This window comes from Pagrus pagrus, assembly GCF_965226575.1.
Source record: "Pagrus pagrus genome assembly, chromosome: 7".
NCBI lineage: Eukaryota > Metazoa > Chordata > Actinopteri > Spariformes > Sparidae > Pagrus > Pagrus pagrus.
In genome coordinates, this window is record NC_140191.1 from 14,533,650 (window position 1) to 14,560,905 (window position 27,256).

General features: G+C 43.0%; 1 protein-coding gene across 5 annotated transcripts; it reads left to right on the forward strand.

The window, feature by feature from the left end:
* The first annotated feature begins 900 nt into the window (after nucleotides 1–900).
* On the forward strand, nucleotides 901–27,189 carry shc1 (SHC (Src homology 2 domain containing) transforming protein 1). 5 transcript variants are annotated; one of them, XM_084356895.1, is made up of 14 exons: nucleotides 901–1,083; nucleotides 6,928–6,973; nucleotides 14,095–14,259; nucleotides 14,483–14,553; nucleotides 15,908–15,971; nucleotides 16,950–17,093; nucleotides 19,156–19,209; nucleotides 19,596–19,647; nucleotides 20,832–20,958; nucleotides 21,057–21,204; nucleotides 21,523–21,580; nucleotides 22,398–22,514; nucleotides 23,308–23,564; nucleotides 23,664–27,189. In XM_084356895.1, exons 2-14 carry the CDS (start codon nucleotides 6,962–6,964, stop codon nucleotides 23,790–23,792), a joined length of 1,398 nt encoding a protein of 465 aa, XP_084213021.1. In that variant the 5' UTR covers nucleotides 901–1,083; nucleotides 6,928–6,961; the 3' UTR covers nucleotides 23,793–27,189. The 5 variants fall into 5 exon arrangements, with proteins under 5 accessions (XP_084213021.1, XP_084213022.1, XP_084213020.1 ...); XM_084356896.1 differs by lacking the exon at nucleotides 6,928–6,973; XM_084356892.1 differs by lacking the exons at nucleotides 901–1,083; nucleotides 6,928–6,973 and having other exon boundaries at nucleotides 9,043–14,259.
* Nucleotides 27,190–27,256: the final 67 nt, after the last annotated feature.

Here is a 27,256-nt window from a genome sequence, read left to right on the forward strand (position 1 = left end):
ACGCTTGCTGATTCAGTTATGGAAAATATCAATATTTCTGAGTTTGTATTATTACCTCATTAATACTGTAAATATTCAAATAACTGTTTTAATTTCTTTACCAACACCACATAGTGCCCCTTTAAATATTGCAAATACTTCAGCAAGCTCTTTCCTGCCAGGAAATAGAAGAAAGTTAGGAAAAATAATATAATACGAAAAAACATACCCATTATAGTAAGTTTTTATGAGATAATATGTCAATATATTTAATATTTTTTACTCTTGTTGAATCAACACCTCTCTAAAAGCCATATCGGTCAACCTCTCATTATATCAGAATCAGAATCAGAATCAGAAATACTTTATTGACCCCCGAGGGGAAATTGCTTGCATTACAGCTGCTCCCATTCAAAGTCCAGAAATATGCAGAAAAAAATTAAATAAATAAATACTAATAATGATAATAAAAACTATATATAAGCAAGAACAACAAAACCAGATAACAAATATGGTGATAACACAATAATAAATCAATATGTAGGGCCAATAACAGCTTCCAAGGAACAATACAGGACTGCTGTAGACAAAAGAAGTACAACTAATAAAGTTGATATAAAGGTGATGACAACACAAGTGTTTCTTCTTCTGTGGTGTTTACTGAAGGACAAAAACACCTTGTTCGCACGTGGTATTTATTTAAGGTGTCTTGTGTGTTAATACTTCTGGCTCGGGATGTGGGATTTCTACTTTTGCGCAATCTGCAGTGAATGGGCCAGGTGCAAAACAGGGCCGCACACACACACACACACACACACACACCGCGGCCAGATGACGTTGCCATTTGTTCGCGGAAGTGGCTTCTGTCGTGGCCGCGGAGGGGAGGGGAGGGGGGGGAGGCAGGGGGAGGAGGAAGGGAAGGAAAGGGAGAGGAAAGAAGAAGTTTAGACCCATCTCTCATGAAGTTAAACAAAAGTACGAGGCGCCCGGCGGACAAAAACATCGACTTTTCGTCCTGTTTGATGAGTTTTTAGCTGAAGTTTGTGCAGCAGCAGCTTGGTGGGCAGGAGGAGGCAACTCGAGGGAAAGGGAGGAAGAGAGCTGGTAAGTTGCTCGTTAAAGTTGACCACACTTTTTTGGGGCATGGTTTTGGATGTGTGTGTGCGTGTGTGCTGTGCCACAGTTGTTGTACATATGAGAAGTTTGAGGAAACAGTTCACCTTGTATCTTGGTGTTAGCCACAGGGAAGCATTGTTCTGCTTTTGTCAAGTCGTTTGCTTGTGTTATATTGAGGCTGCACAGTGTCGTGTAGCCTGTCGGGCTGCTGCTGTAAAAAAAAAAAAAAATGCAGTTAGCTCCTGTTCAGACACTGCACACACACATTAGCTGAATGTTTCACGTCTTCGCGCTGTCAGGACGACTTTTCATGTTGTTATTTGAGCCACAAGTGTCAGTTGCTGCCAGTTGAGCAACAATATGGAGTAAGAGCCCCTGTTAAAGCGCTGTATGATGTGCAGTCAACACTGTGGCCCCGAGCTTATGCCTCTTCCAGTCAATGAGTAGAAAGTAGGTCATTATAATGCCTTGTGGTTATCTATGATACAGTGATATTCTCAAATTGTGGAGAGATCCTGGTTGATCATGCTCATGTTTTCTGGTCTTGTCCATCGATTGAGACCTTTTGGGAGGAAGTGGCATCAATTATTCCAAAAATATTTGGGTTTTAGTATCGGTGTAACTTTCACATCCCTCTGTCTTGGGCAAACCCCTGATAAGCCGAGTAAAGATGATGCCTTCCTCGCTTAGTCGATCTCCTTCAACGTAAATATTTTCAGGTTTTCTTTCTTATATATCAGTGGTTGTCAAAACTTTTCACATCAAACACACATGACTGACACAAATTCGACCCCCATTTGATAAGATTCTGTCCCAGGGCCCCCGATCTGATGGGATTTCGCTTCGAGTTGTGTTATTACCGAAAGTGTACATAACACATAACCAAACTAGCCATATGCTTTGTCATTGTGTTACTTATAGATAGAATTAAGTGAGAATAAATTGCTGGGGTCACCCCCCACACACACCAGGGAGGTCCCCAGACCCCACTTTGAGAACCGCCGTTAACTGTTGGTCAGACGAAGAAAGTCATTTGAATATTTAACCTTTTGAGAAATAATGATTGTACACGAAGTGCTGGGATTCAACGCTGTTTACAGTAAGTAGCTGGATAATGGGTATTGGCCGAGTCACCAGGTGTAGCTCACCTTCTTTACTTTACAAGATGTACACACTGACAGTAGTTTCTGCAATAGACACAAAGAAACGGTACATGAATGTTATGTTCCAAAACACGTAATACTTATTTTTAAAGACATGGCTGTCAATCACTAATTATGAATCGCACAGTTAATCGAAATATGATCGATATCACAATATGGCCAAATGCAATATCCAAATTGCAAGAAGCTTTTTAAATGAGGTAAAATGTGTGACAAAACAGCATTATAATGAAGTACTGTATTGCTGCAGAGATGCCCTGGACTACAAATCTTCTTCTCCAGATGTAAGAAAACATGTTTTATTGGTACAGAGTCCAACAAAAGTCACGTCATCAGGATTTTGGTAGGTTGTACAGAGGCTGTGTCAAGCCACAGAGGCTTTGTCCTCGCTGCAGCAGCCCAGGGTTTCGAATCCAACCTGTGTCCCTTTGCTGCACGTCATCCACCTCATCCCGTTTCCTATCACTCCTTCAGCTGTTGTATCTAAAAAAGCAGTGAAAAAGGCCCGAAAATGTATTAAAAAAATCCTATTCTGACATTTAATAAACAGAAAAGATCATTGAGAAAATAACTTGAAGTCCTAAAATAACATCTTTAAAGAAAAAGGTCCTGGCAGTGTCAGAGTTGCTGAAGCTCTTCAGGTCAGTGAAATAAGCTACAGAGCTTATCAGTGCTCTCTCTCTCTCACACACACACACACACAGACGCACACAAATCTGGACACAGTCACAGTAAACGTACAGTTATGCACCACCACTTCTTACGACCACTTACTTGATGATTGAGGTGACTGAGAGCAAGCGGGCTCAGTGCTCTTATCAGGGTCAGCCACACCACTGAGACCAGCAGGCCCTGACATGATATTATATGGTGGAAGTTATCTCTGCTGATGAAGTGGAAGGGGAAGAGAGGGTCCAATCAACAGCTGATCCAAAAAAAATGGGAGATTCAGACACATGTCAGAAGCCAGACAAACACAAACACACACATACACTCCACACAAGGACAAAAAAGCAACACAAACGGAAGGACAGTCCGGGTACACAGTCTGTCAGTCAACGCGGAGCATCTCGGCCGCTCTATCACAGCGTTGGCACAATCCAAAATCCACTTGATTAAAATTGGATTTGTCCAATTCTGCTCAAACCATATCAGTCACCAGCGAAAGCTTTGGTCCTGATTGACGGCACAGCACGACACTTGTGACTGTTACAGCTTTACTTTGACAGGTGACAGGTGTGTGCTCTTGTGCACGTAGCAATACACTCACCCGCAAACGCACACACACAATCGTTGCAGAAATAAGCTTTGATTTCTTTTTTTGTAAGCAGTGAATGTTAGCGCTGATATTAGCCTTGCATTAGTCTTGTGGTACTTGAAACCTAGCTTTTGATAAAACACAGTGGTAAGGCACTAAGCTGCTTTAAACACGTCAAGACTGTTGACAGGACATAATGTGTGGGTGTCTGTCTGTGTGAGGATGTGTTTGTCTGTATTTTTGTCTGACGTGTGTGTACTATATCTGTCTGTCTGCCGGTGTGGGGGTACGTTTGTCTGTTGTGTTTGTGTCTGGTGTGTGCACATGCGAGTTTGTTCTGGAAACAAACTGTGGGAGTTTGTTTTCGAGGTCGTAGCATGTGGTTGTCCGTCTCTACCTCGACACAATGGGACCGAGGCTCAGCTGTGTTTCCTCCTGCGCTGCTCTGCCGAGTGCAACATGCTTAAGTACACCATGTGAACCGCAGTTTGATCAAAATCGTGTCCTGTGTGATGTTCACAGTGAGAAGTTAGATTAGCTTGTTTTTTGGAGTTTTGTGCAGGCTCTGATCTTTCTATTGACTTTGACATGTACAGTGTATCTGTGGGTCTGTTGTGTCATGGGCTTTAAATTGAGAAATCTCTCGTCTTTTTCTTGGTCAATCTCTTTTTCTGTTGAAAGCTGAGATTACATTCTAGGGAGTCACCTCTTTCTTGCAGATCAGTGCTCCAACGTCCATTTATGGCCTTTGTAAGTGTTGGTAGTGAGGTTTAAGTTGTTACTCTGCCAATCAAAGGTCGCTTTGGGGTTAGGTTGATATCAAGTCTGGAGCAGGCGAAATTTTCATTTCCTGGTCTGTCCCTGCCAGAGCTGTTATCTATGTTTTATGCACTAGATTGTTCCTTATACTGATTTCAGAGAGTCATAAATCATCACACTCATGACATGGAAATACTTAACTGCTCGGAAAATACTGAGTGATGAAACACTTTTAAGACAGAGAAAGCCTTTTGTTTTTGGAGATCCAATATAAAAAGATGAGCGATTAAAACGAACCATGTTTTTTGGGACTTGGAAAGTTGATTTACTTAAAATAAAAGTAAAGTAACACTGCAAGATAAACATTAGATTAGATACCACATTCTGAATGGTGTGTGCAGTTTGTGCTAGAGATAATCCAATAACATTTTTTCTTTTCCAATTCCAAAACCTGAACCTACTGGTACCGATCCGATACCAGTGCCGGCCTTCATAAATCATTAACTGATATACAGATAATATACAAAGTTTGTGAATTTTATTTTATTATCTAGTTTGACAGTCATTTGTAACTGAAACAAACACAAATATCAACAAATGCAAGTTTGCTGAGGTGCTTGAAGATAAACAAGTCGCTTGGCTTTCTACTTGGCCTGTAAGTTGAATACAGGTGTACAGAACGCTGCTGGGAAGTGTCAGGGTCCAGTTTCAGGGGTAATAAATGATGTGATATTAGATAGGTGCATAGACAACTCTTCGCGGGTACGGAGCCAACATTTTAGGCTGGATCAGGCATTTCCATTACTGATTTTAGGATCGGAACAATCCTGAATGAATTTAATTTTGTTTGCAGACCAAGAGCTGAGAAGTATTTCTACCTTTTATAAACATTTGTAACACTACTATTGTTTACTTTTTTGAGACTGTTTCCATTCAGTTTTCTTTGAGCAGGAACAAGTCTTCAGTTGTGCTAATGTTGACCTCAACCTGATAAAAGACAGCCTGGTTAATAGTTACTATGACATTCGAATTGGACTGGGTTTCCTTGGACACTTTTTGATATTAGTGTGAATACAATACGTGTTAAGGCACCTACTCTCAAAGGCTACTTTGCTCCCTATTGTAAAATATAAATGTACCTGAGTAACGGTGTCTCTGCCAAAACAATACTTTTTAGATACCTTACTCTGAGGAATGTCAACCCCATTTTGTTGTCCATAAGCAAGCCAAACTTCTTTAACACATCAGCTTGTGGTGTTTTAACACGATCAGCCATAAAGTGAGAGAAACTTTAAAGTTTTGACCTATGAGTAATGACTTAGTTTAAGAGATCAGATCGGAGGATATGCAAATAAAACCTGACAGAGCAATATATGTTGACTTTTGGCACTTGGCAATTTGAATACTGGGTGTTACACACACGTTGAAGTTAGCACTTCCTAGTATTAAGGTTTGACAGGGAACTTAAGTGAAGAAATAACAAAGTCTATGACACATAAACCGTTATGGCAAGGGGGGAAGTTGTAAGTGGAGAGAGCCAGAGAGTGGCGGCAGGAAGGGAATGATGGAAGGAGATAGAGATGTGTGGGAGTGTGGTGAGACGGGATGGTGGAGGGGGGGTGGTGGCACAACCCAAAATAGCCAGCTCACATGTTTGCTGTGTGCGTGGTGAGCTATGAAACCAGCAGGAAGGCCTCCTGCTGAATGCCTGGCTAATCTAATGTTCACTCTCACCCCTAATTTTTGTAAATTTGATTGCCATTTTGCCGTCCATCCAACTGTACGTGTGTGTTTGCACATCTCTTCCAGTCAGTGAGGTTTTCCCCTGTCATTTATGCTCCCTCCCACCGTTCCCTCTACGCTCATCGTCTTCATCATTGTCTCTCTTGTCTGTGTAATGTGAACTGATGTTAGACAGCGACTCAGGCTGGCGATACTCCAGTAGGGAAAAGGTCAGTGACTAGGCCCGTTTACTCATTGAGACGCTCATTTTTTTGGCCCTAGTGTACGTAAGGGGGCGAGGAGTGAGGCGGGTCAAATCAGATTACACACACACAGACTCACAAACACACACACAGACAGAGAAACAGTATAAGAGCAGACAGCAGATGTGGCCCTGCAGCGTGTGCATTAGATTCAGAGCTCCGTCTCCGTCTGTCTCTGACTGTTTCATCTAATAAATACTGACTATCTGCAGCTTCCACGCACAGTTATTCCATCAGCTTCATGCACAGAAACAAAACGCACACTCACAAACTTGTGTCAGGCAAGCCGAGACACAAACAGCCTACACATGATGTCCTTTCAGTCAATTCCTTTCATTCCACAGTGTGTTTCAACATGCACACAGGGTTATTGCCTTTCTCCTACCACTCTTGTTCTTTCTTCTCTCACTTTGTTATGTTCTCCCACTTAATCATGCTCCGCCTCTTGTCTTATTCCAATGTTGTGTCTGTGTGTTCTTAATCAAGCGGCTTGTTTATATCAAGGAGGTCCCATGACCCCTCTCCACAGCTGATCCTGGGAGCAAAGCATGCTGGGAGTCAAGTAGCTACAAGGGCGGCATTGGAGCGCGCTGTGATTGGCTCCTTGAGTTTGTGTCTGTGTGTTTGTGTGTGTACAGTGTGCTGATGTGCACTTTGGTGTTTTTAGGGTTACAGACCCACAGGCAGCCTGTGTTTGGCCGATGGAATATATGGTAAGACATTCAAATGATAGCCTACAACCAGCTAGTCAAAAACACAGCGTGACACTGTGGCAAAGGGGTTGCTTCTTCTCACCACAATGTAAACCCAAAATGAAAGGAAAAAACTCTTGTCTAATATGAAAATCAGTGTTCATGATGCTATTTAGAGATTAATGAGGGGTTTAAAGGATACATTAAAGGAAAAGTTCATCCAAAAAATGAAAATTCAAGTCGTTATCTGCTCACCCTCATTCTGATGGAAAGTCAGGGGAAGCTTTAAGTCCACGAAACATTTCTGGGTGAACATTTTCATTTTTGGATGAATGTTTCCTGTGAAGTTAACCCTCCTGGAATTAATCCATGACCTAGTCTTCTGAAACTTGGTCTTATAGTTAATGAATTGTGAATTTAGGGCTGCATAATTACAGCAAAAATGCTCTAAATTAGTTGTCCAGACATTGTGAACACAGCTTTTTGTAGTTGGAGTGTAAAAATTCACAAAATTCAGTTTTTAGTACGTAATGAAATAAAGCTTTCTTGAGATGTGCCCCAGTTCTTTACTCTCAATTTATTATAATTCAACTTTATTAAATTGTGATGTTTCAGGCTTTGAAATGAAAAAGTGGAGCTTTGACCCATTTAAATTGGTTTCCCAGCAGCAGCAGAAGACGGAAACATTATTCAACAGATTTTAAACAAAGCAAAGTCTCATAAGGAAGGGTACAGTATGATACATTTTATTGTCGCATCCCTACCAGTGATCCAAGAAAACAAACGACTTTTACTCGTTGTTTGGCATCTTATATCGTTTAAAAGTTTTCCCAGCCAACTGTCTAAAAGTTAGTAGTCATGCCATGAAACTTCAAACCAAAGCTGCAATGTTTAATCATGCATGAGTAATTGTGCAGCCCTGTGTGTACATTTATTGTGGTTTGAGTGAGTTACTGTCAATGTCAGTATTGTTAAAATGAATTCATGATAGCAGGAAAAATATGATTCATTTTTAAATATAAAAAACCTCATCTTTCTGTCAACCCTAAGCCACAATGTGTCATGTGTTTCACTGGTTAGAGGCGATGGTGCAGGCTATGGGTGGAGGGGTGCTGTCTTCACCAATCACATCCAATCATATCACCGTGTGGTATGCAGTGATGGATATTACCTTGAATGACTCTCTATAGCTCTCTGCAGTTCTCTGATTTTGATCCTTGAGTGCACTACTTGACTACAAGATGACTGTGCAGTGGTCAAACATAGTACTGCAGGGACTATATATTGGGGTGTCATTTGAGGACTCCTTGCCTAGTATCCACTCTGCTGGGTTTCCTGTGTCACTCTATGGGTGGTTTCCTCCGCTTTCCGCAACACTGCCTTCTCATCAGATACGCTTGAATGTCGGGTCCAATCTGCGGGATCTCTGCTTTCTGTCTCCCTCTACAGAATCACTCAGCTGATATTGTGCTTGCCTGGTAATAACCTGTCCTTTCCCCCTAGAGAGCTTTAGTCATGTAGCAGCACAGGGAATATTTACTATGTGAATGCCAGTCTGTCTGCTTTCTGTTTGAATTTGTCCACTTTCATCAAGGTTATATGGAGTGACCTCATGTCACACTCCGAGCAGCCCGTGCAGGGAGGGTGAACCCTTTTCCTCTTCCTGTCTCCATCCTCCCTCTCTGTCTTTCTCCCCCTCTTTCACTCTGTTTCTCAGGTTACCAAACATGAATAAAGGAGGAGCCATGAATAGCCAACATGGACAGCCTTTCCTCCCCACACATGTACACACAAACATCCCCCTTCCCCTCTCCTCCTCCATCTCTTTTTCTCCTTGCCCTCCGTTCTTCCACATCTTCATCTCCCCTCCCGAGTGTGTGCATTAACGTGCAGGAGGGCAACATCTTGCTGTGCATACACATGTACGCTTGCTAAATGACTGAGGCTGCAGAGAGGAGGTGGGGGGGAGGGGAGGAAACAGGAAGGAGGTGGGATGGGAGGTGGGGAGGGCAGAGGCAGCAGCCGTGAGTGTGTGTGTGTGTGTCTGTCTGTGTGTGTGTGTGTGTGTGAATGAGAGAGAGAGAGAGATGGTAAGAGAGAAAATGGGAGGCAGCATCACCCACCCAGACTGGGAGGAGGGGAGGACAGACAGCGTGATCGTCCCTCTAACAGACAGAGGTGGAAGGAAAGTGGGAATGAGAGACGGACGTGAGGGGAGAAGAGGAGCACAATGAAGGAGTGCCATTGTCCATCCTGGCAGCGCTGCCTTTTCACCATCTGCTGAAAGAGAGCGAGAGAGAGAGACAGAAGAGGGAAGAGCCAAACAGAGGAGAGGATAGATGGAGAGGAGCTGCCGGCAGTGACTTTGTGAATTAATCGAGCGGAAGAGCGGATCAGAGGAGAAGCACGTTTTTTTCAGGGAGTGGACGGACGAGGGAGCCAGAAAAAGGAAGGAGAGGACGGATGACCGGACAGTCTGTGGCAGTTTAAACATTAATGTGGTTCTCATGTGAGCCCATCTTTAGATGAATCACCATGGATCATCAACTGTATGCTTTTTAAAACCAAAAAAAGAGGAACTACGGTTTCTGCTTTGCCATTCATTAACAAAAAAGAAAGAACTCTTAGGGAAATTGATTAGACTCACTTTATACCGAACAATTTGAATTACTTTTCTTTGTTCTTTTTGTAAATATAGACTCTCTTTGTGACTTCTGATTTTCTATTCTCTTTGAGCATAAGATCAACTCTGCAGGATGTTATACAATCAATATCTTTGTTAACTGCTGCACAGATATTCAGGTTGTTTTTATGCAAGTTTTCTAAACATCAGTGGGTTTTTTAAATAAGTAAATTGTTCGTGTTGTTCTTGTCGTTATTAGAAAAGTGATTATTGTTCTTTTGAATTGATATCAGACATACAGTTTTACATGCCCTAGTTCGAGTCAGTGCATGCAGCCGACATGGGATGTCAACATTGATCGGGTTTTATGGCTGGCGCGACGCCGGTCAAACTTTGATCATTTCCTGAAACCTATTGATCTTCGGAGGAGTCTGTAGTTTTTCCTCCTGTTGGCTGAAAAAGAAGCTCCAAAGTGGAGCCTTTGATGCAGCACCTAATTGCTGGCGTGTGATTTGACAAAGCAGTTATCTCTTTGTCTGAAGATTTCTGCGGCTGTCGGGACTTTTCGGCGTATATCCTCCGCAGGCATCTCTTTTAATGTCTGTTGCCATAGCAACGGGCGGCAGCTGCAGACAGAACAAGATGTAAAGTTGTTTTTTCTTGTCTTATCTTTTAAAACTGGTGCTGTTCCATTAGGTAATTGTATATATTTAGTAGATAAGAAGCTGCAGACTTGATTAGTCCATGGTTGTGAGCATTTTTTTAGACTTTCTCTCTTAGACAGGGTTTTTTTTCATGTCTTTACTAGACAGTCTTTGTCTATGCGGAGCTCGGCGGTCTCTGAGAATCAGGGTTGTTTCAGGTCACCTGTCTCCCCCTCCCCATTCTGTTTTTTCGTCTCGTACGCGTCGCCTCAGCTGCACTTATCCTGAGCTCACCTTTTGTCAGCAGCAACTACCATCTTCATCAGTCTAGTTGATGTGCAATTATCAGGACTGACTGGATTAATGGGATTATCGTACTGATTTCACCTGTACACATCACTCTGTGCAGCTGCTTGGCCCTGAAGCCACTAATCACTGATCATTAGGCTGTGTTTGTGACAGTCTTTTCCTGTTACTGCCTGTGTGCAGGTGACTCAGGATTTCGTCTCATGTAGAGGGTCATCTCCTCTGCAGTCACCTGACCTGCACTGTGTTCTGTGCTCTAAAACATCCTCAGCAGCAGCGTGAGGGTTAACTCTGCTCATAGAGCACTTCAGCACCCCGTGTATGAGAGCAGAACACACCTGGATATTCCTCTCTAGTGTTAACTAGTCCATTTATGTTGGATTTTTGCCTTTCAAGACTAATTTCTGGTTTTATTAGGGGTGTGACAGACTGTTGTGTTTATTCTGCATGCTCTTTGATTGTCTGAATACCGTGTGTCTTTTGTGACTTTTCCAGCCATACTTCTTTACAGCTTTCTGGAGATTATCCCAGCCTGTCTGGCCGTGCGTGAGTGTGACTGGATCCTCCATGGTGCTTTTTGGCCAAGACCAGATGGATGACTAGCTAGAATTGCTAGACAATCCCTCTGTGGTGCTAGACTGGTGTAGGCGACTGTTCCTTTGCCATGCTTCCAGCGCCCACTACAAGCTGGCCTGCTTTACTTCAGACACTGTAAAGTTCTGAAATGTTAGCAAGTGGAAAAATCAACCCTTTTGCTTGGCATCACTGAAACCTTGGTGCCAAATTTACGACGTTCTGCAAGTGGTCTAGGCAAGGTGTGTGTAAATCTTGCACGGCTGTGAGGGAATAAAGGTCAACAGATTGTAAATATGACTAGTGCCTCAATAGCACTGAGGTGTTGGCCAGCAAGCTTGCTGCAGGACTGTAGGTGTAGCCTTGCCTTTTGTTGAGGTCAAACTGTTTCAGGCTTGTTTGTTTGTAGAGACTGTTAACGTGTAGAGACTGTTGCTTGCCTTCTAGGTTGGTCTATGCAGAATATGAGATGTTACGTGGCGTCTGCACGGTAGTTTGTAGGAGAACTGAGAGCTGACCTGCTGCTTGATAAGTCCTGCCTTAGATAAAGAAGGAAGTGGTTCCCGAACACGTCATAAGGGGCTGTGTCAACGCTCCTCTCTCAGGTAACTGACTACAATCTGGGCTTGTTATTTGAACCAGGCAGAAATAAAGTAACAGGGTAAGAGGAGATTTGCATAGAGAGATCAGCATAACACCATTTCCAGCTGGTTGAGCGAGTTCATCTTCAACTCTTGATGAGCCTCCAGCACCATTCAGGGAACCCTGGGTTGTGAGTTCAAACCGGACCAATCAGGTCTCGTTAGCGTCATAACAAGCCCACCGGTAGTCGTCATCAGCCAATGACCTACATTCTCTGGTGTTACATCACCGCCGTGCTACTGCAGTGTGTATCTCTACCAGACACAGACAACATCTCAGACTCAACCTACTACTATCTAATGGTGCTCCAGTAAGAAAAAAAAACCATCCAAACCGAGGTGGCCAGTTTTAGGGAACACACTTGAACCAAGGCAGCCTCACTTGTTTTAGCCATATCAGGAACTTCAGTCAGGAACGGGCTCTTCTTAGCTGGCCCAGTCTTAAGTACTAACTTTTTTTTTCTTTCTGTTTTCTACTGGTGTCTAAAAAGGTGACCATGCCTAGCCTCTAGCCATCCCCAATCTTAAAGTTCGCGAGGTAGAAAGGCAAGGGATCACCATTAACATATTAGACAGAGGGACTGTTAAACAGGACAGCCTGGAGAACGGGCGAGCAGACGAGGGAGGGGGTGAGGGGGAGCGAGAGATCATCTGGAAGAGGAGAGAGGAAGTGGTGGCGCGGGAGAGGGCGGAGGCGTTGGAGAGACAGAGGTTGGCAGAGTACATTGTGTGGAGGAAGCGAGAGGGTTTCCAGGAGAAGAGGGGAGACAGAGAGAGGGGACGAAAGGGTGCAGAGAAGGGGAACGGGGCCGAGCCAGAAGTGATCTGGAAGAGGAGAGAAGAAGAAGAAGAAGAGGGAGACGCAGGGAGGGACAGAACGAGGGCTATTCAGAGAGGACAAGAAACCATTTGGAGGAAGAGGGAGAGGGAGTAAAAGAGGAGTCCGAGTGCAATTGAGAAGTAGGTATTAAAGAAAGTGTGCTGCGTTGGATACTAGCCATACATCAGTAAGCCTCCTCTCTCTTCTTTAGCAGTTCTAGGCTTCATTGAGCTCTGCAGGTGCTCACTGTAGTATCAACCAATTGGAGCTGTGCAGTGTATGTGTGTGTGCGTGTTGCTGCCACGTTAGTGCACGCAACCCCCTTGCGTTGGCTGCTAATAGGATTTTTATGGGCCTGTGTCAAGCAGGATAGAGCTGCCAAGGGGAGTTACTTCACACGTGCATGCATGTGCGCACGCCAACACACACATTCACAGATAATCTAAGAAGCATTGTGGGCAGGAAAGGTTTATACTGCCTCACATGCTTGCAAACACATCACGTACAAGTGCGAACCCATCAGAGCAGTGAGACACATGCAAGGGGGCGTTGAGAGACAATCACTTGTGTTGATTCTCCATGGTGCTGGCAACAGCTGGATGACTGGCCCTCACTGAGAGGCTATTAAGCTGGGACAAGATACTCACAGATATTGTTTTACATTCTGGCATAAACACCAAGATGAACACTTTGTGGAGAGCTAAGAGCATGTCATCGTCAGTCCCTGGGAACACAGTGAACATGGGCGCAGATTTAAAAGTTAACTGATGACAACATGTTCTGCACTAGTGCACTGAAAACAAACTTTTTTCATCTGCATTCGACCAGTAACTGGGACACCCCACTTTTCCTCTGCACCTTTCCTCATTCTGCATTCATTGTGGGTGAAACTGTTTGTGAAGCAGTTTGGTTTCGGCTGCCTGGTAATGAGCGGAGGACCGACAACCAGACAGATGGATGCAGCTCTTACGTTGAGGGAGACAGACAGATGGCTGTGTGTCCCTTTCGAGAGAAACTTTGAATGCTAAGACAAAGAGACTTTGATTGAATCACTAGCTCCTGTGTGGACTTGCCGCGGATATAAAAACTGACACTGCAGATTCATTATGGAGCTTGTCCCAAAAACCAAGTACACCCACTTTCGGAGTGAATCGCTGAGCTCAACTGATGAAACAAACTCCAATCCATCATCGTTCCCTCCTTCCAGTCCCGCCACCCCGCTCACTCCCTCCCCTGGTTTACCTTCCTCTCTCTCCTCCTCGTCTCTCACTCCCATCTTGCCCCCCTCTTCTCCCCGCCCGGCTGAGAACAGCCCCACCACCCTCTGCTCCTTCTTTCCCAGGATGGGATCCCTTCGTCTGGGTGTCTCTGCCACCCTTCTCCCAGGACTCAAGGCCTCAAACAGGCCGCAGCACCCTCAGGCGCCTGTTGAGTCCTCTGGGGACGACAGGAGCAGCTCTAGCTCCTCCCCTCCGCTCCATCACCCACTCCCCCCTCTAACTGCTCCTTCTCCCCCTCCTCGACCTCCTCTGCAGGACATGAACCGGCTGGGAGGGGCGTCCAGGAGGGCACGGGTGGAAGGAGGGCAGCTGGGAGGAGATGAGTGGACGCGCCATGGCTCCTTTGTCAACAAGCCCACCCGTGGCTGGCTGCACTCCGACAGTGTGGTCAGCACCGCCGGTGTTTCCTACACTGTACGGGTAAGTGACTGTCACACTCTCACTAAAATATATAACTTCACACCCCTCTTTCCAGTCAGTTTCTTTGCATATTTACACACTTCTTTCACATTTGTAGAAACAGACAGAAATGACCTAAAGAACACCATTGCTTTCTTCCTGCTGTTGTGTTCCATATATCCAATGGGACTATCATGTAGGAAATGTCTGACACTAATGTGTTGCCTTCCTGTTTCCTGGGCAGTACATGGGTTGCGTGGAAGTGCTACAGTCAATGCGAGCGCTGGACTTCAACACCAGAACTCAGGTCACCAGGTGAGATGACACGCTGCTCATCTGCTGCTGACTTTCTCTCGTCTAATTTCTCATTGGTGCATGTGGGACAGAGAAATTAGTTTTGTATTTTTTATTCGTTTTTTGTTCCATTTCATTGCGTTTCAAATGTTTGTTTTCATTTCAGTTTCAGTTAGATTCCAGAGAGGGTTCGCTCACATTATTTAAAAATGTTACGTTTTTCTTTCGTTGGGCCGACCACTAGCTTAGTTGGTAGAGCAGTTGTCCCATGTCCCTTGTCCTCGCTGCAGCGGCCCAGGGTTCGAGTCTGACCTGCGGCCCTTTGCTCATCCCCCCTCTCTCTCATCTCGTTTCCTGTCATCTCTGAACTATCCTATAAATAAAGCCATAAAAGGCCAAAAATATTTATAAGTTTCGGGTTTTTTTCTATCATAACACGGAGGTATTTGTCAAGGTCTAGTTTGTCGGATTTAGTCGCATGTAGCAGTGTGGTTGTAGATTGCAACCAACTAAACACCCCTCATCTCACCCTACCCTATGGTGGCTGATAAAAATTTGAAAAATAAGAAAAAGCCCGCTGTAGAGCCAGTGTTATTGTTTCAATTTCTTTATATTTTTAAATTTTTATTTCAGTAAAAATGTTTTTTCACACCTATGCACCTTTCACGCTGGACAAAAAAACCCCAATAACACTAACATCTTGTTTTGTTTTCATTGCGAAAAGGGTACAACCAGCATTTATTCACGGACACTATTTCTGGTGCTATGACACCCGTTGAAGTGAAGAACATTGGCGCATGAATATTTTTCCATCTGTTTTTTTGTTTGAGCAGCACTTGAACATCTTTCAACAGACTGAAGCAGAAGATCTTGAAAAGCAACCACTGTATCATTGTCACTGGCCTCCATGCTGCTTTATACTCTTCTGTTTCAGGCGCATTTGTGTCGAGTCCAATGTGACAACACACGAGGAGTAAAAAATAAAAAACGAAAACATTCTATTAGTTTTAGTTTCGTTTAACCTTGATACGTCAGCCGTACACTCACACGCACCTCTCACCTCTCATATATGTCAGGGGCTGCTTCCTTGCTCGCTGCCTGTCTGCTTCTTCTCGTTTCTCTCTATGTTAGTGCCTGCTTGCATATGCATGCTTGTGTGTGTATATACACGCCTGCAGCTCTCCCAGCACCTAAATTAGAATGTACTGGAATCCTGGTGGTTTCCTTCTGGTTTCCGTAGCACAGTTGCCAGGGAGGGACAATAAATTCAATCACCCGCTGCCAGATCTAGTTTAATTTGCATAATTGTGAGTCCGGGAACGTGTGAGGGTTAATGACATGCTAGTGCAACTCCTGTATGCTGTTAATGTTGCAGGGAGGCCATCTCTGTGGTGTGCGAGGCAGTGCCCGGAGCCAAAGGAGCCCAGCGCAGGAGAAAGGTACACACTACGCACACTAGTACACACCCTTACAGGCCATTATTTATTTATACAGCTTGAGTGGGAAGGGTTTTCTGGATAAGAGCTAGATTTAGCTTGATTGTCCACTCTGTGGTCAGTTGGCTATTCGGTCACACACACTCCCTTACACACAAACAGATCTTGATTTAGGCTGATTGTACACTTCTGTGGTCAGTGGACTACTCGCAGGTAATTACCAATCACTCTCTGGTCTCTGTTTTCCCTCCCTCTTGTCACAGGGGAGGCTGGAGAGGCGGAGTAGTAGCTTGTGTGGAGCCAGTGTCAGGCCAAAGTAGCACTACAGATCGGCAGACAGAGCAGAGCCGCCAGTCTGCTGTTTAAAGACTACGTGTGTCTGTACAGTCTTCCTGTAAAACTAAAAACATCCACCCAAACAGTCCATAAACAGGTGGCTAAATCCAGCGGCCTGTTGCAGTAGAAGGTTCTGACCAAGGAATGTCTGGCAGAGCAGCACACCAGACAAAACACAGTTATAGGATGCAAACCAGAATAGATTAAAGAAGTCTAGTCCCAAGGATTTGGCTGGACTGAGGTTAATGTGGCTGAGCCAGTGCATCCTGTCCTGATGCTGTTTTTCTCACAGCGTATGCCAAATTTTCTGGAGCAGATATGGATGAATGCCATGAGAACAGGCGCTGGATTAGGATAAATGGGCTGGCACAATAGCGCTGGCGTGGTCTGCGCGATGCTCTTGGGCCAGCCTACAGTATGCAAACTGTCCTGTCTACTCCCTGTTGGTCACAGTTGGCCTTGGAGACAGGATCACTTTCACAATCGCAGCTGTTCTTCCCTCCCACACGCACAGGCATTTCCACACATACACCCACATGCTCACGCACAGCCAGGGAGCACTCAATGGACTATCGTGCCTTGTTGAAGTTTTAAAAAAAAAAAATGGCTGGTTCTGTTTGCACACCTTGTTTGTTTGTCACTCAGGGACCACATCTCTCTCCCTCGCAGCCTTCCTCTCGCTGTCTGACCTCCATCCTGGGGAAGAGTAACCTGCAGTTTGCTGGCATGACAATCAGCCTCACCATCTCGACCAGCAGCCTCAACCTGCTGGCCTCCGACTGCAAACAGGTTAGGCTGAAACCAGCTTGCTCTTGAAGATGCTGCTGTGTGTCTTTTTCTTAAGAGTCAGAAATTATTGGTTGAGTTTAGTTGTAGCCAAAGGTATGTTTGGTATCCAGAGTGCACTTGTGCCTGTGCAGTGTTTACTAAAGCAGTGTGAACCTGGGGATCTCTCTGTTTGAGGGATTTCATGTGGGTTTAAGGATTATGCAGGCTTGTTTTTTAAATCAGCTAAAGAATGGCAATTCTCATAAAATAATAAATAGTAAATATTTTAATTTAATTTCAATATTATTTGTCTTTAAAAGCTTGTGTCAGTGTGTAAGCTGCATTAGTATTGTTAATGATCTAACTAAAATGGAAGAAATGTTTCTGTATGTATGGATGCATATCTTTCCTTGAATTTTCCCGGTAAACGATCATCCCAACAACTTCACATTTGATGGGTGTATAGCTGAGCACCCAAAGATGTGCAGTGTTGAGTGTGAAGTAGTTTGGATGAGCAATTCTCAATAAGCCTTAAAAGAGAAACTTCACAGAGCATGTGCAAGTTTGAATGACAGTCGGTGACTACGTTATACCCAGAGCCATGCAGAGAGAGGGTTATGGTAAACCGTCTCTTAACTCTAAGGAGGAATCATCCAGTTATAGTTTTAATGTTGATGTTTTGATAACCCTTATTTATGTTGTAAAACTAATCTTGGCTACTGTAGCTTTTGAATAATGTCAGCCTACTCATTTTAAAACCCTTGGAGCCAGCTATAACTTGATGTAGCTGGCTAACTTCAGCATGAATTCATGAGTTTTATCAATAGTAATGATGTAACTGCTGGAGTAATGAGTCCTAAAACCTGGAAAGCAGTTAACATTTCTGCACTCCCGGTTCTCTCGTCTCAAAATCAATGGGTTACATCATTAAATGTCCCACAATTGAATTATAAAGCATTTTTATGTCTTAAAAACTGCGTTTTGAGGGAGACAAAGTTTTAGTTAAAAGTTATTTTCGGCAATTATCCAAATCCAACCGGGGCAATGCTAACTTTAGGGTTAGCCTAAAAAAATACGTCACCCCTACAGCTCTCTGTGGGAGTAAAGATTTTATACATTCACTGTTAAGTCTGGATCAAAACCTCTTTGAGTTAGATTTCAATGGCAGGGCTTTTCTTTCAGTATCTCCAGCAAGTGCTGATATTGTAATATCATATCATATCATATAATATCATTTTTTTTATTGTGCATTTTGACATTTTAATACATAAAACAGTGACCTTTTTCTTTTCATATGGGCAGTATGTATTTAGACTACATTCAGTCAAATACAAACAGATACAAACAGATTTAAGCTACCTTGAATTTCACAGTGGATCAGACCTAAACGACGTGAAAAACATTTTTTAATGGATTTTCACATCCAGGACGTGTCTTTATAAACCACAACCTACCACTTAAGGTATTACCTCTGTGATATTTTGGGACACTCAAGGGATTCCCAGATAAATTTAGAGTTTCTTTGGTTTGTTTGCCTCGTTTATCCTGGATGCTGCACAAATCCTTCTTAACCATCATCCTCATTCCTCCATCGCCAAGGGGCAGGATGTGATCCTCCTCTTAGACCTCTAATGAGTTAATAGCTGCTGAATGATGTTCATTTCTTCGGGGAGATGGTATACAGTAGCAGTGCAGTGCGTACACATTAACACGTAGCACAAAGAAACATGCCGTTCACATATACCCATTCAAAAATAAAACCTCAGATATAGACCACACATTGTGCACGGAGCATTAGCAAGTGTTGGTGCTGTTATTGATCCAACATGGGCGGTTGTTGCAGACTGTTAAAAAAGGTGTTCCATCCATTTGTCCCTACTTAGTTTTTATCTCAGCTGCAGTTGATGCCGCTCAATGGAGGAGAAAAGCACTTTTCTCAGTAATGATTCCACATTTGTCTCTCCATCCACGTGCTCTCATCTCACTTCCCACATACTTCATGTCACCCACGTGCTCTCCTTCTGTCTCTCTCTCTCTCTGTATCCTCTCCCTCTCTCTTCCTGTCTTTCTTTTTCCTCCACAGATAATCGCCAATCATCACATGCAGTCCATCTCCTTCGCTTCTGGAGGAGACCCAGTGAGTCACCCAACACTCCCTCTCTCACTCTCGCTCAGCTCAAATCTCACTCTGGCCTTTTTCCATCTTTCTTCAGCCTGCATATCCTTCCTTCCTGTCTTCTGTCATTGTCTATTCCTATGAATACCACTCACCCCATTGCTGCCTCCCTCGCTGGTTTGCAGTCCTTCTCTTCTAAGCTTGATCTCATCACTTCCGGTCTTTTCTATTTCAGTTCAGTGTATGTTTTTAACTTCTCTCATGACTTAAAGAGTGCAGCTTTTGCTTTATCTCTTTTCTTCTTCTTCTTTTTCAACCTCTCTATCCTGAACCTGCCCTTCACCTTTTCCTTCTATCAATTTTTTCCCCTCCCCTCCTCCCCTAACTGTCTCCCCTGTCTCCCTCAGGATACGGCTGAGTACGTAGCATATGTGGCCAAAGACCCAGTCAACCAGAGAGGTGAGCACAATGACACCTTCACTCAATATAGACACTATAAAAACTCATACTGCTGTGTTGCTGACTTTTTCAAGCTTTTGGTTTGAGTAGAACTCTGATCCTTTGGTACACGAGTTACAAATGTTATATATATATAACACATTGTGAGATTGCACTTTCAGCAAATACTGTAAACAACAACGAACAAGCTATTTTATTAACATATAAATGAATCCTATTAAAAAATTGAAACGGCTCTATTCATTATTTTTTTTATACTCCTTTGAATTTGCCACACCGCCCACTTGAGCTTAGACAGTACAGACAGTGTGCAGAGCAAAGGAAGAAACAGTACATTTACCACTATATAGGCATAACAAGTCACAGGACTGTTTTTAATTGTTTGGCACAATCTGCTTTATTCATGATTATGTGCAAAACATGTGAGCATGTGGCTTGATTTTCCATGCCACGATGGCGAAAGGAGGAAAAAAAAATACTGTTCTTGGTTTTGCAGTCAAAGAGCTCACCTGAAAGACATATATTGAAAATCTTTGGGGTTACATCATGTACATTAAGGTTCTACTACCATTCAGTGGTCCTAACAACTCTGAAACTCAGAGCTCACACGTGTCCTTAACGCCTCTGTAAGGACACTCCCACACAGGGTTTAAAAGCCTGCAACTCCCCTCCAGTTAGTTAGAACTGAAGAAGCCTCTTGGATGATGAGAGGTGAAACGTCTTCAAGAAACTGAAACACGTCCAGTTGCCCATGATACAGCACTTAGAATTACCATGACCTGGATGACTGAGAACCTTCATCAACACCCAACAACTCTTTAAATATTATTCATGTTCATTTAATTCTGCAAATTGAGGAATAATGGGGGAAAAGTGGGGAAAATGAATGTGCTGTTGCTGAAAATCCGTTTTTTTACAACCCCGATTACAAAAACATTTGGACACTGTGGTAGTGTGTATTTACAAAAATCAATAAAGTGTATCAGTTTGAACATCTTTGTGCTGTATTCAATTGAATATAGATCAAATCTGATCTGCAAATAATGGCTTTCTGTTTTACAGTGTTCCATCTTTCTAGGAATCAGGGTTGTACTTTGCCTGCATGTCAATATATTTGTCTAGCTGCATTCAAGTACATGTTGCTACAGCTTTCTTATTAGTCATTTGTGCCTCTTCTCCTTCAGCATGTCATATCCTGGAGTGTTCAGAGGGTTTAGCCCAGGAAGTCATCAGCACCATCGGCCAGGCCTTTGAACTGCGGTTTAAACAGTACCTAAAGAACCCACCGAAACTGGTCACGCCTCATGACAGGTAGATACGAAAAATGTCACTCGAATGAGCCCAAAACATGGGCCTGTGTTTAGATTTTGTCACCCTTAATTTGTTTTTCTATCTGCTCTTTCTTCCAGGATGGCTCCGTTTGACGGCTCTGCATGGGAGGAAGAAGATGACGAGGCTCCTCCGCCTCCTGACGTCCCTTACTATAATAATTTCCCTGGAAAACAGCCTCCCCCTGGTGGACTGATTGACATGAGGACCCGCCCAGGAGCCACGCTGGTGAGAAAAGTGCACACAAACACAACAGGAGGATGAGATACTCATACACGTGTTTCAACACATCCAAACGCTGCTCATACTGCGGTTAATGATGATACACTTGTTAAGAATCCTTTAACTACACAGCTTATGAATCGGAATTGCCAAGAAGTGTAAAAGGCAGCAGTAACCCAGCTGGGAAACACTCGGTTTGTGAAAGACAAATCATCACTGACCTGTTGTAATCTTTTTAATAGGAATTTATTTGTGTACGTACACCAGAGTATACCCACATGTGGCTGTGACTCATTATTTGTTTATATGCTTCTGTTTTTGCAGCCTTATGGACAGCCAGGTCAGAATGACATTCACAAGCAGCCGCTGCCGCCTCTACCAGGTGAGCTCTGTCTCTACCCGTCTGTCTGCATCTTCTGGAGAAAGACTGAAGCTACTATCACGACAGAATTCAGTCACGCATTTTTCTCCATTTTCTCTTCTCTTAATTATTTATGTATGTCTTATTTGGTAGGGAGAGATACAGTAGACATAGACTAACTGAAAACAGCTGTCCCATGCAAGTATCATTGTGTTTATAGCGAATGCTGATTTGCAAAGTTTGTCCCTAGGAGGCCTTTAATGGTAATGAGAGAATATAGAAATGACATAAAAAGAGGTTTCTGTGAGTGTGGCAAGACACAGTAGAGCACACAGTAGAAATCATTACATTTAACAACTAGACATGACTACAGGCATGTTGCTGAGTTAACCGGGATTCGGTAGCTCTCTTTAAAGTCGTGAAGTAGGGAGTTCCAGGACTCGTCTCTTTATCTTTATCTTGTCATGTTTGGTTAAAAATAGGGTTGCACGATATGGTGACTCATGATTAGCAGGAATGCATCACAATCTTCATTTTCAGTAAAAAGCCTTTGTAATCACGATGATGTGACATCACATCATTGGGTGTGTACCAAACAAATGTGGAGAACAAGATTTGTACTTCAGGGCACTGCTGCAGCACCACAGTACTTCATCACAACACTGACCTTTTCCATAAAATTGCAGCCTCTGCTGTTTGGATATTGCACTTGCGATTTCAATTATATTCTTGATTAATTGTGCAGCCCAATTTAAAAATGCCATTTATTGCTGATGACAAATTTGGGAGATGTGCCAGTGCTAGTTGGTCACCAGTGTCTTTATTTTTTTTTTTCTAGTGGGAGCCAAAGACGGGGGACGAGAACTGTTTGATGACCCTTCGTATGTCAATGTGGATAAACCCCGCCCCCCAGTTGCAGCCAATGGAAATGCTCATAGAGATGCTTTTGACATGAGTAAGTGCCTTACCCGATCTATCTCGTCTGTCTTGAGAATATTATACTATTATTGTATTAATCGATAAGTTGCCAGCTATTAAATTAGTGAAATATTACTCAAATATTCTGATTCCAACAAGACATTTGAGGACGTTATCTTTGCCATTTTCTGACTGAAGCAACTAATTGATTAATCGAGAAAATAATTGACAGATTAATCTGCAAAGAAAATAATCATTAGTTGCAGCCCTAGATAAATCAAGTTTAAATGGACTGTTATCTAAAAAAACACTTACTTAGTGCAGATAACTAGCGACCTTGCTGCCAAACTAAATAACTACTAAAGGTCATTAACATGATTTCTTGTAAATGACAAGATGTGTGGGTTGTATTCAACATTACTGGTGACTCAAATGTGCAATTGTTTTACCATGTGGAAAGAACAGGGGGTTAATTATTGACTGAAGAGACGAGCAGAGTAGTGTGTGCTGTACATTCCATATGACGGGCTAATTGAAGAGTGAAGCTGCCTACAGAAGGCAGTCCTGGAGGAAGATAAGGGGATTAGAGTGCCTTTGTCCATTACAGGGGCATTTTATGTGACATGATTGGTTGACTGAGTAAAGCCTTTTTACATTAAAGACGCAGCCCACTATCAGTGTTTGGCACACAGCTGTCAGAAACCACGTGGTTCAATCTTTCTAAATAGAAATTCAGACCATCAAGGACTAAAGTCAATTTTCCTATGTAGGCATGAGGTTTCCTGCAGAGAAATACAATTATACAAATGTGTGTGTACTTATTTCTCAAGAGCCATTTGATGATGCCCTGGGGGTCTCTGGGCACGGTGGCCCAAGCTCAGTGACAGCAGCGCCCCCGCTGGTGCAGCAGTTGCAGTGTGAAGCCTGGTTCCACGGCAGCTTAAGTCGCAGGGAAGCAGAGAGGCTGCTGACCCGGGATGGAGACTTCCTGGTGCGAGAATCTGGGACCACGCCCGGACAGTATGTCCTCACGGGACAGCAGGGGGGTCAGCCCAAACACCTGCTACTAGTCGACCCAGAAGGAGTGGTGAGTCGGGGTGGGAGGAGGAGAACATGAGGGCGAGAGAATATAGAAGCATGGATGGGCAAAGTATACATTCTTTCAACCTTTTCTTTTGTCTTTTAGGTCCGTACAAAAGACCATCGGTTTGAAAGTGTGAGTCACCTGATCAGCTACCACATGGACAACAGACTCCCCATCGTATCAGCTGGTAGCGAAGTGTGTCTGCAACAGCCAGTGGAGCGCAGGGCCTGACATTACACACACCAATGAATTAACTCCACCAAATACACACGCACTCCTGCAGCAATCCAACACAAGACAAACATATGCTATAATACACACGACAACACTACACTCAACACACATACACAAGAATACATATGCACACACCATCGCAAAGAAAGCCAAAAAAGAATCACCAGTTTCTCTGCAAAATCTCGCTCACCTGCTGCTGTTGCCACCTTCTCCTTTCTGAACGCCAAACTGTGACCTGCAGTCGTTGACCCCACCAACTATCAGGCGCATCCCTCCACAACGGAGAAGCACTGCTGCAATTTCTCAACAGCCTACTGTGAACCAGGGAGGAGCCCTGTGCTACTTTCAGAACGGGGCAGAAAAAAAATGCAATTTTTCTTCCTTTTTTTAAAAAAAGAAGGAATCAATCTTAATTTGCGATTATAAAAAAAAAAACAACAACAACAGAGAACTTTACTTATACATGGAATCGTGTGCAAAACAAAGTGTGGAACTGAAAAGTGACGAAAGGAACTGAACAGGACAAGGAATGAGATTTTCATTCAGGGAAATATTTCCCTCCTCAGACTGTTGCTGGAGCATATTAGGCAAAAAAAAAAAAAGCAAACAAAAAAAACAAACTGGACGGAAGTGGATTCTTAGTTTAAGAGACTGAACCAGGTTCGAACATAAACTCTCCCTTCAAGTGTCACTGGAGCACTTCAGCAGCAAACCTTGACTTTGTTATAATTCTACCTGGTGAATATGCATAAACGAGTTTGCTTCCAATCTAATCAGGAGGGCCATCCAACTCCCCACCACTCCCCTTTTAAGGACTTTTGGACTTTGACCCTCAGAGAGATACCTGGTGATGAGAAAAGCCTGTATGCAAAACTGGGGGACTGCTATGCCAATGACCATCATATGTGTTTTTTTTTTTCTTTGTTTGTTTGTTTCCGTCTTTATTCTTGGGACTCATTACTTATTGGACATTCTGAGTTCAGGAGGATCGAAAACAGCTGTATCTCCTTAATCCCTCTGTACACACACACCTTTACACCACACACTGTCTTCACCAAAGAACATGAACTTGGTCGCTAACGGCAGAGAAAGCCATGATAATTATAAAGTTATCTGTTTTGTGTGCTTACAGCATTGGGAGAAAATTTAGATTGAAGGAAATATATATTAAAATGGGCCTGTTTTAGAGGGAGGAAGAATGTACGTGACTGTGCCTGAACGCCTCGTCAAAAATGAGATCCTTCATGTAAATTGTGCATTAATGTCGCTCACAAACACAATAACTGCTACATTTTGAGAAGCATCGACCAGATCACTTTTGACCTGTTGCTTTCCCTTGACATCTTAGTATGTGTTTGCATTGACAATCTATGGGTTCAATCTTTACAGAGTTTTCTGACTGAAAGCAGCAGAACAGTAGTTGAAAGTGATCCCTTTAAATGGTGGCCGGGGAGAAATGTTGAACAGTCTAAGCAATGAACTTCCCTCCGCAAAAATGATGCAAAGTATGTCGTAGTAACTGGTTAAGTGATTCTTGTGTATTGTGATGTTTCTTTAGTTTTAAATCACGTGAGGGAATAATCTCCTTTTTTAAAAAAAAAATGTATCCAATGAAGTGGTTTGGGGGGTAACTGAACATAAGGACATAAATGTTTTTTGGAGCATTGCTAATGATGAAATGCTTAAGCCAAATGTTTTTCCTCAGTGTGCTGTTTTCACAAACCTTAGAGGATGTGTGGGGGGGAGAAGTTCACATGATTGTGCTCTCCTCCCCTCTTCCTCCTCCCTCGGTTCATGACGTTGTTTTCTTAATGTCTTTTTAATCGTGCCTTGTTTCTTCAATGCAGTCACGTCACTTCAATGCAGTCACCTTATGTACTTAATTCAAATGTAGTCAACTACAGGAGAATCTTACAAAAACCTCTCAGTTAAACAAAGACTCTGCAAAAATGACACTCCAGTATACACACAAAAAAACAGATCCAGTGATGGCAATCTCCTCTGATGCACATTCTTGCATTCAGCTTATAGTCACAGATACTTGATGTCACCGTTCAGGGGGGATATTTCTTGACCATCTGTAAATAACATTGACTCTTGAGTGGTCTGCTTAGTATTGGATTTTTGTTTTCATAGTTGTATGGTTAAGTACTTATTTTATAAGTAAAGACAGAGCCAGACACCACAGCACAGAGGTAGCTCTTCTTAAAGGGACAGTTCAACCTAAAATCAAAAATCTGAATTTTTCCTCTTACCTGTAGTGCTGTTTATCCATCTAGATTGTTTTATTGTGTGTTGTGAAGTTTTCGAGATTTTAGCTGTAGAGATGTCTGCCATGACACACTTGTGGTGCTCAAAACGCCCCCAAAAAAATACATTTGAAAAACTCGACAGTGATGTCTATTTCCAGAAATCATGACCCGGTTAATCAAGATAATCTACAGACCTTCTCGCAAGCAGTTTTATGTAGGAACTATTTTCTTTTTGTATGATCGCGCAGAAGGAAGCGTGCATCACCACTGAGCTAGCTACCATTACAGCTCAGGCAGTGAGGGTGCTATTAATGTTTACACCCCTGCAGTCACAAGCAGGAGCCTCTCTTCCATGAGTAGACTCACACTTCCTTGTGCGTAGTGATCGAAAAGAAAAATAGTGCTATCTTCTCCCATTATATTCAAGAACAGGCAGACATCTCTAAAGCTGATATCTCCAAAACTCTGCCAATCTAGATGGATAAATAGTGCTACAGGAAAGAGAAGAAAATCATTTATATTGGCGTGAACTGACCCTTTAAATCCAATTGAGCTAGTTAAAGAGAAATATGAGATGGGATCTTTCAATCTTAACTGTCAACTAGTACTCTGTTGACCCTGAAGTGGGCTCACGTGTAATCTTAACATGCACACACACATACTGGAGTGACAGCTGGGTCAGTCAGACGCGCTCTCCCTGTTCAGGTGTTAGTAGGTCAGAGATAGGAAAACCAGAGCTTTAAGTTCTGCTGTGTGTGCCTGTTGTGTGTACGTGCGTGCGTGTGTGTGTGTGTGCGCTGAAGCGGACCCACCTGACACTCTGCATCATTAGTGAACTTGTCCCATGTTACCATCGTTTCATCACAGATGCCTTTTGTTGCATGAAAATCCTTTCAAAAGAAAAATATCTTGTTTGTTTGTCGTTGGTGATGGTGATAGTGTTGACGATGCTGTTGTACTTTTTAATTTGTGTCTTTGAAAGCCAAAGGTTACTTTCAAACAGCGTGCACAGATATTGATTTTTACTTTATATGTTTCTGTTTTATTACCTTTTTTTTGTTTTGTTTTTAGGGAAACATGTTGGTTTACACCTGTATCTGAAAAAAAAAACAGATGGCATATATAAATACATATATCATTCATCTCTCTTTGTGAGTTTGCCTTTTGATATGATGAGTGTGTGTTTAGCCTCAGTGTTTATCCCCTTGT

Excerpts from the sequence above, each read along its gene's own strand:
- shc1 (XM_084356892.1), top strand. The coding sequence starts at position 13,666 with ATGGAGCTTGTCCCAAAAACCAAGTACACCCACTTTCGGAGTGAATCG. Across the intron at positions 21,581-22,397 it reads GCCGCTGCCGCCTCTACCAG|TGGGAGCCAAAGACGGGGGA; the intron begins GTGAGCTCTGTC and ends TTTTTTTTCTAG. Across the intron at positions 22,515-23,307 it reads TAGAGATGCTTTTGACATGA|AGCCATTTGATGATGCCCTG; the intron begins GTAAGTGCCTTA and ends TTATTTCTCAAG.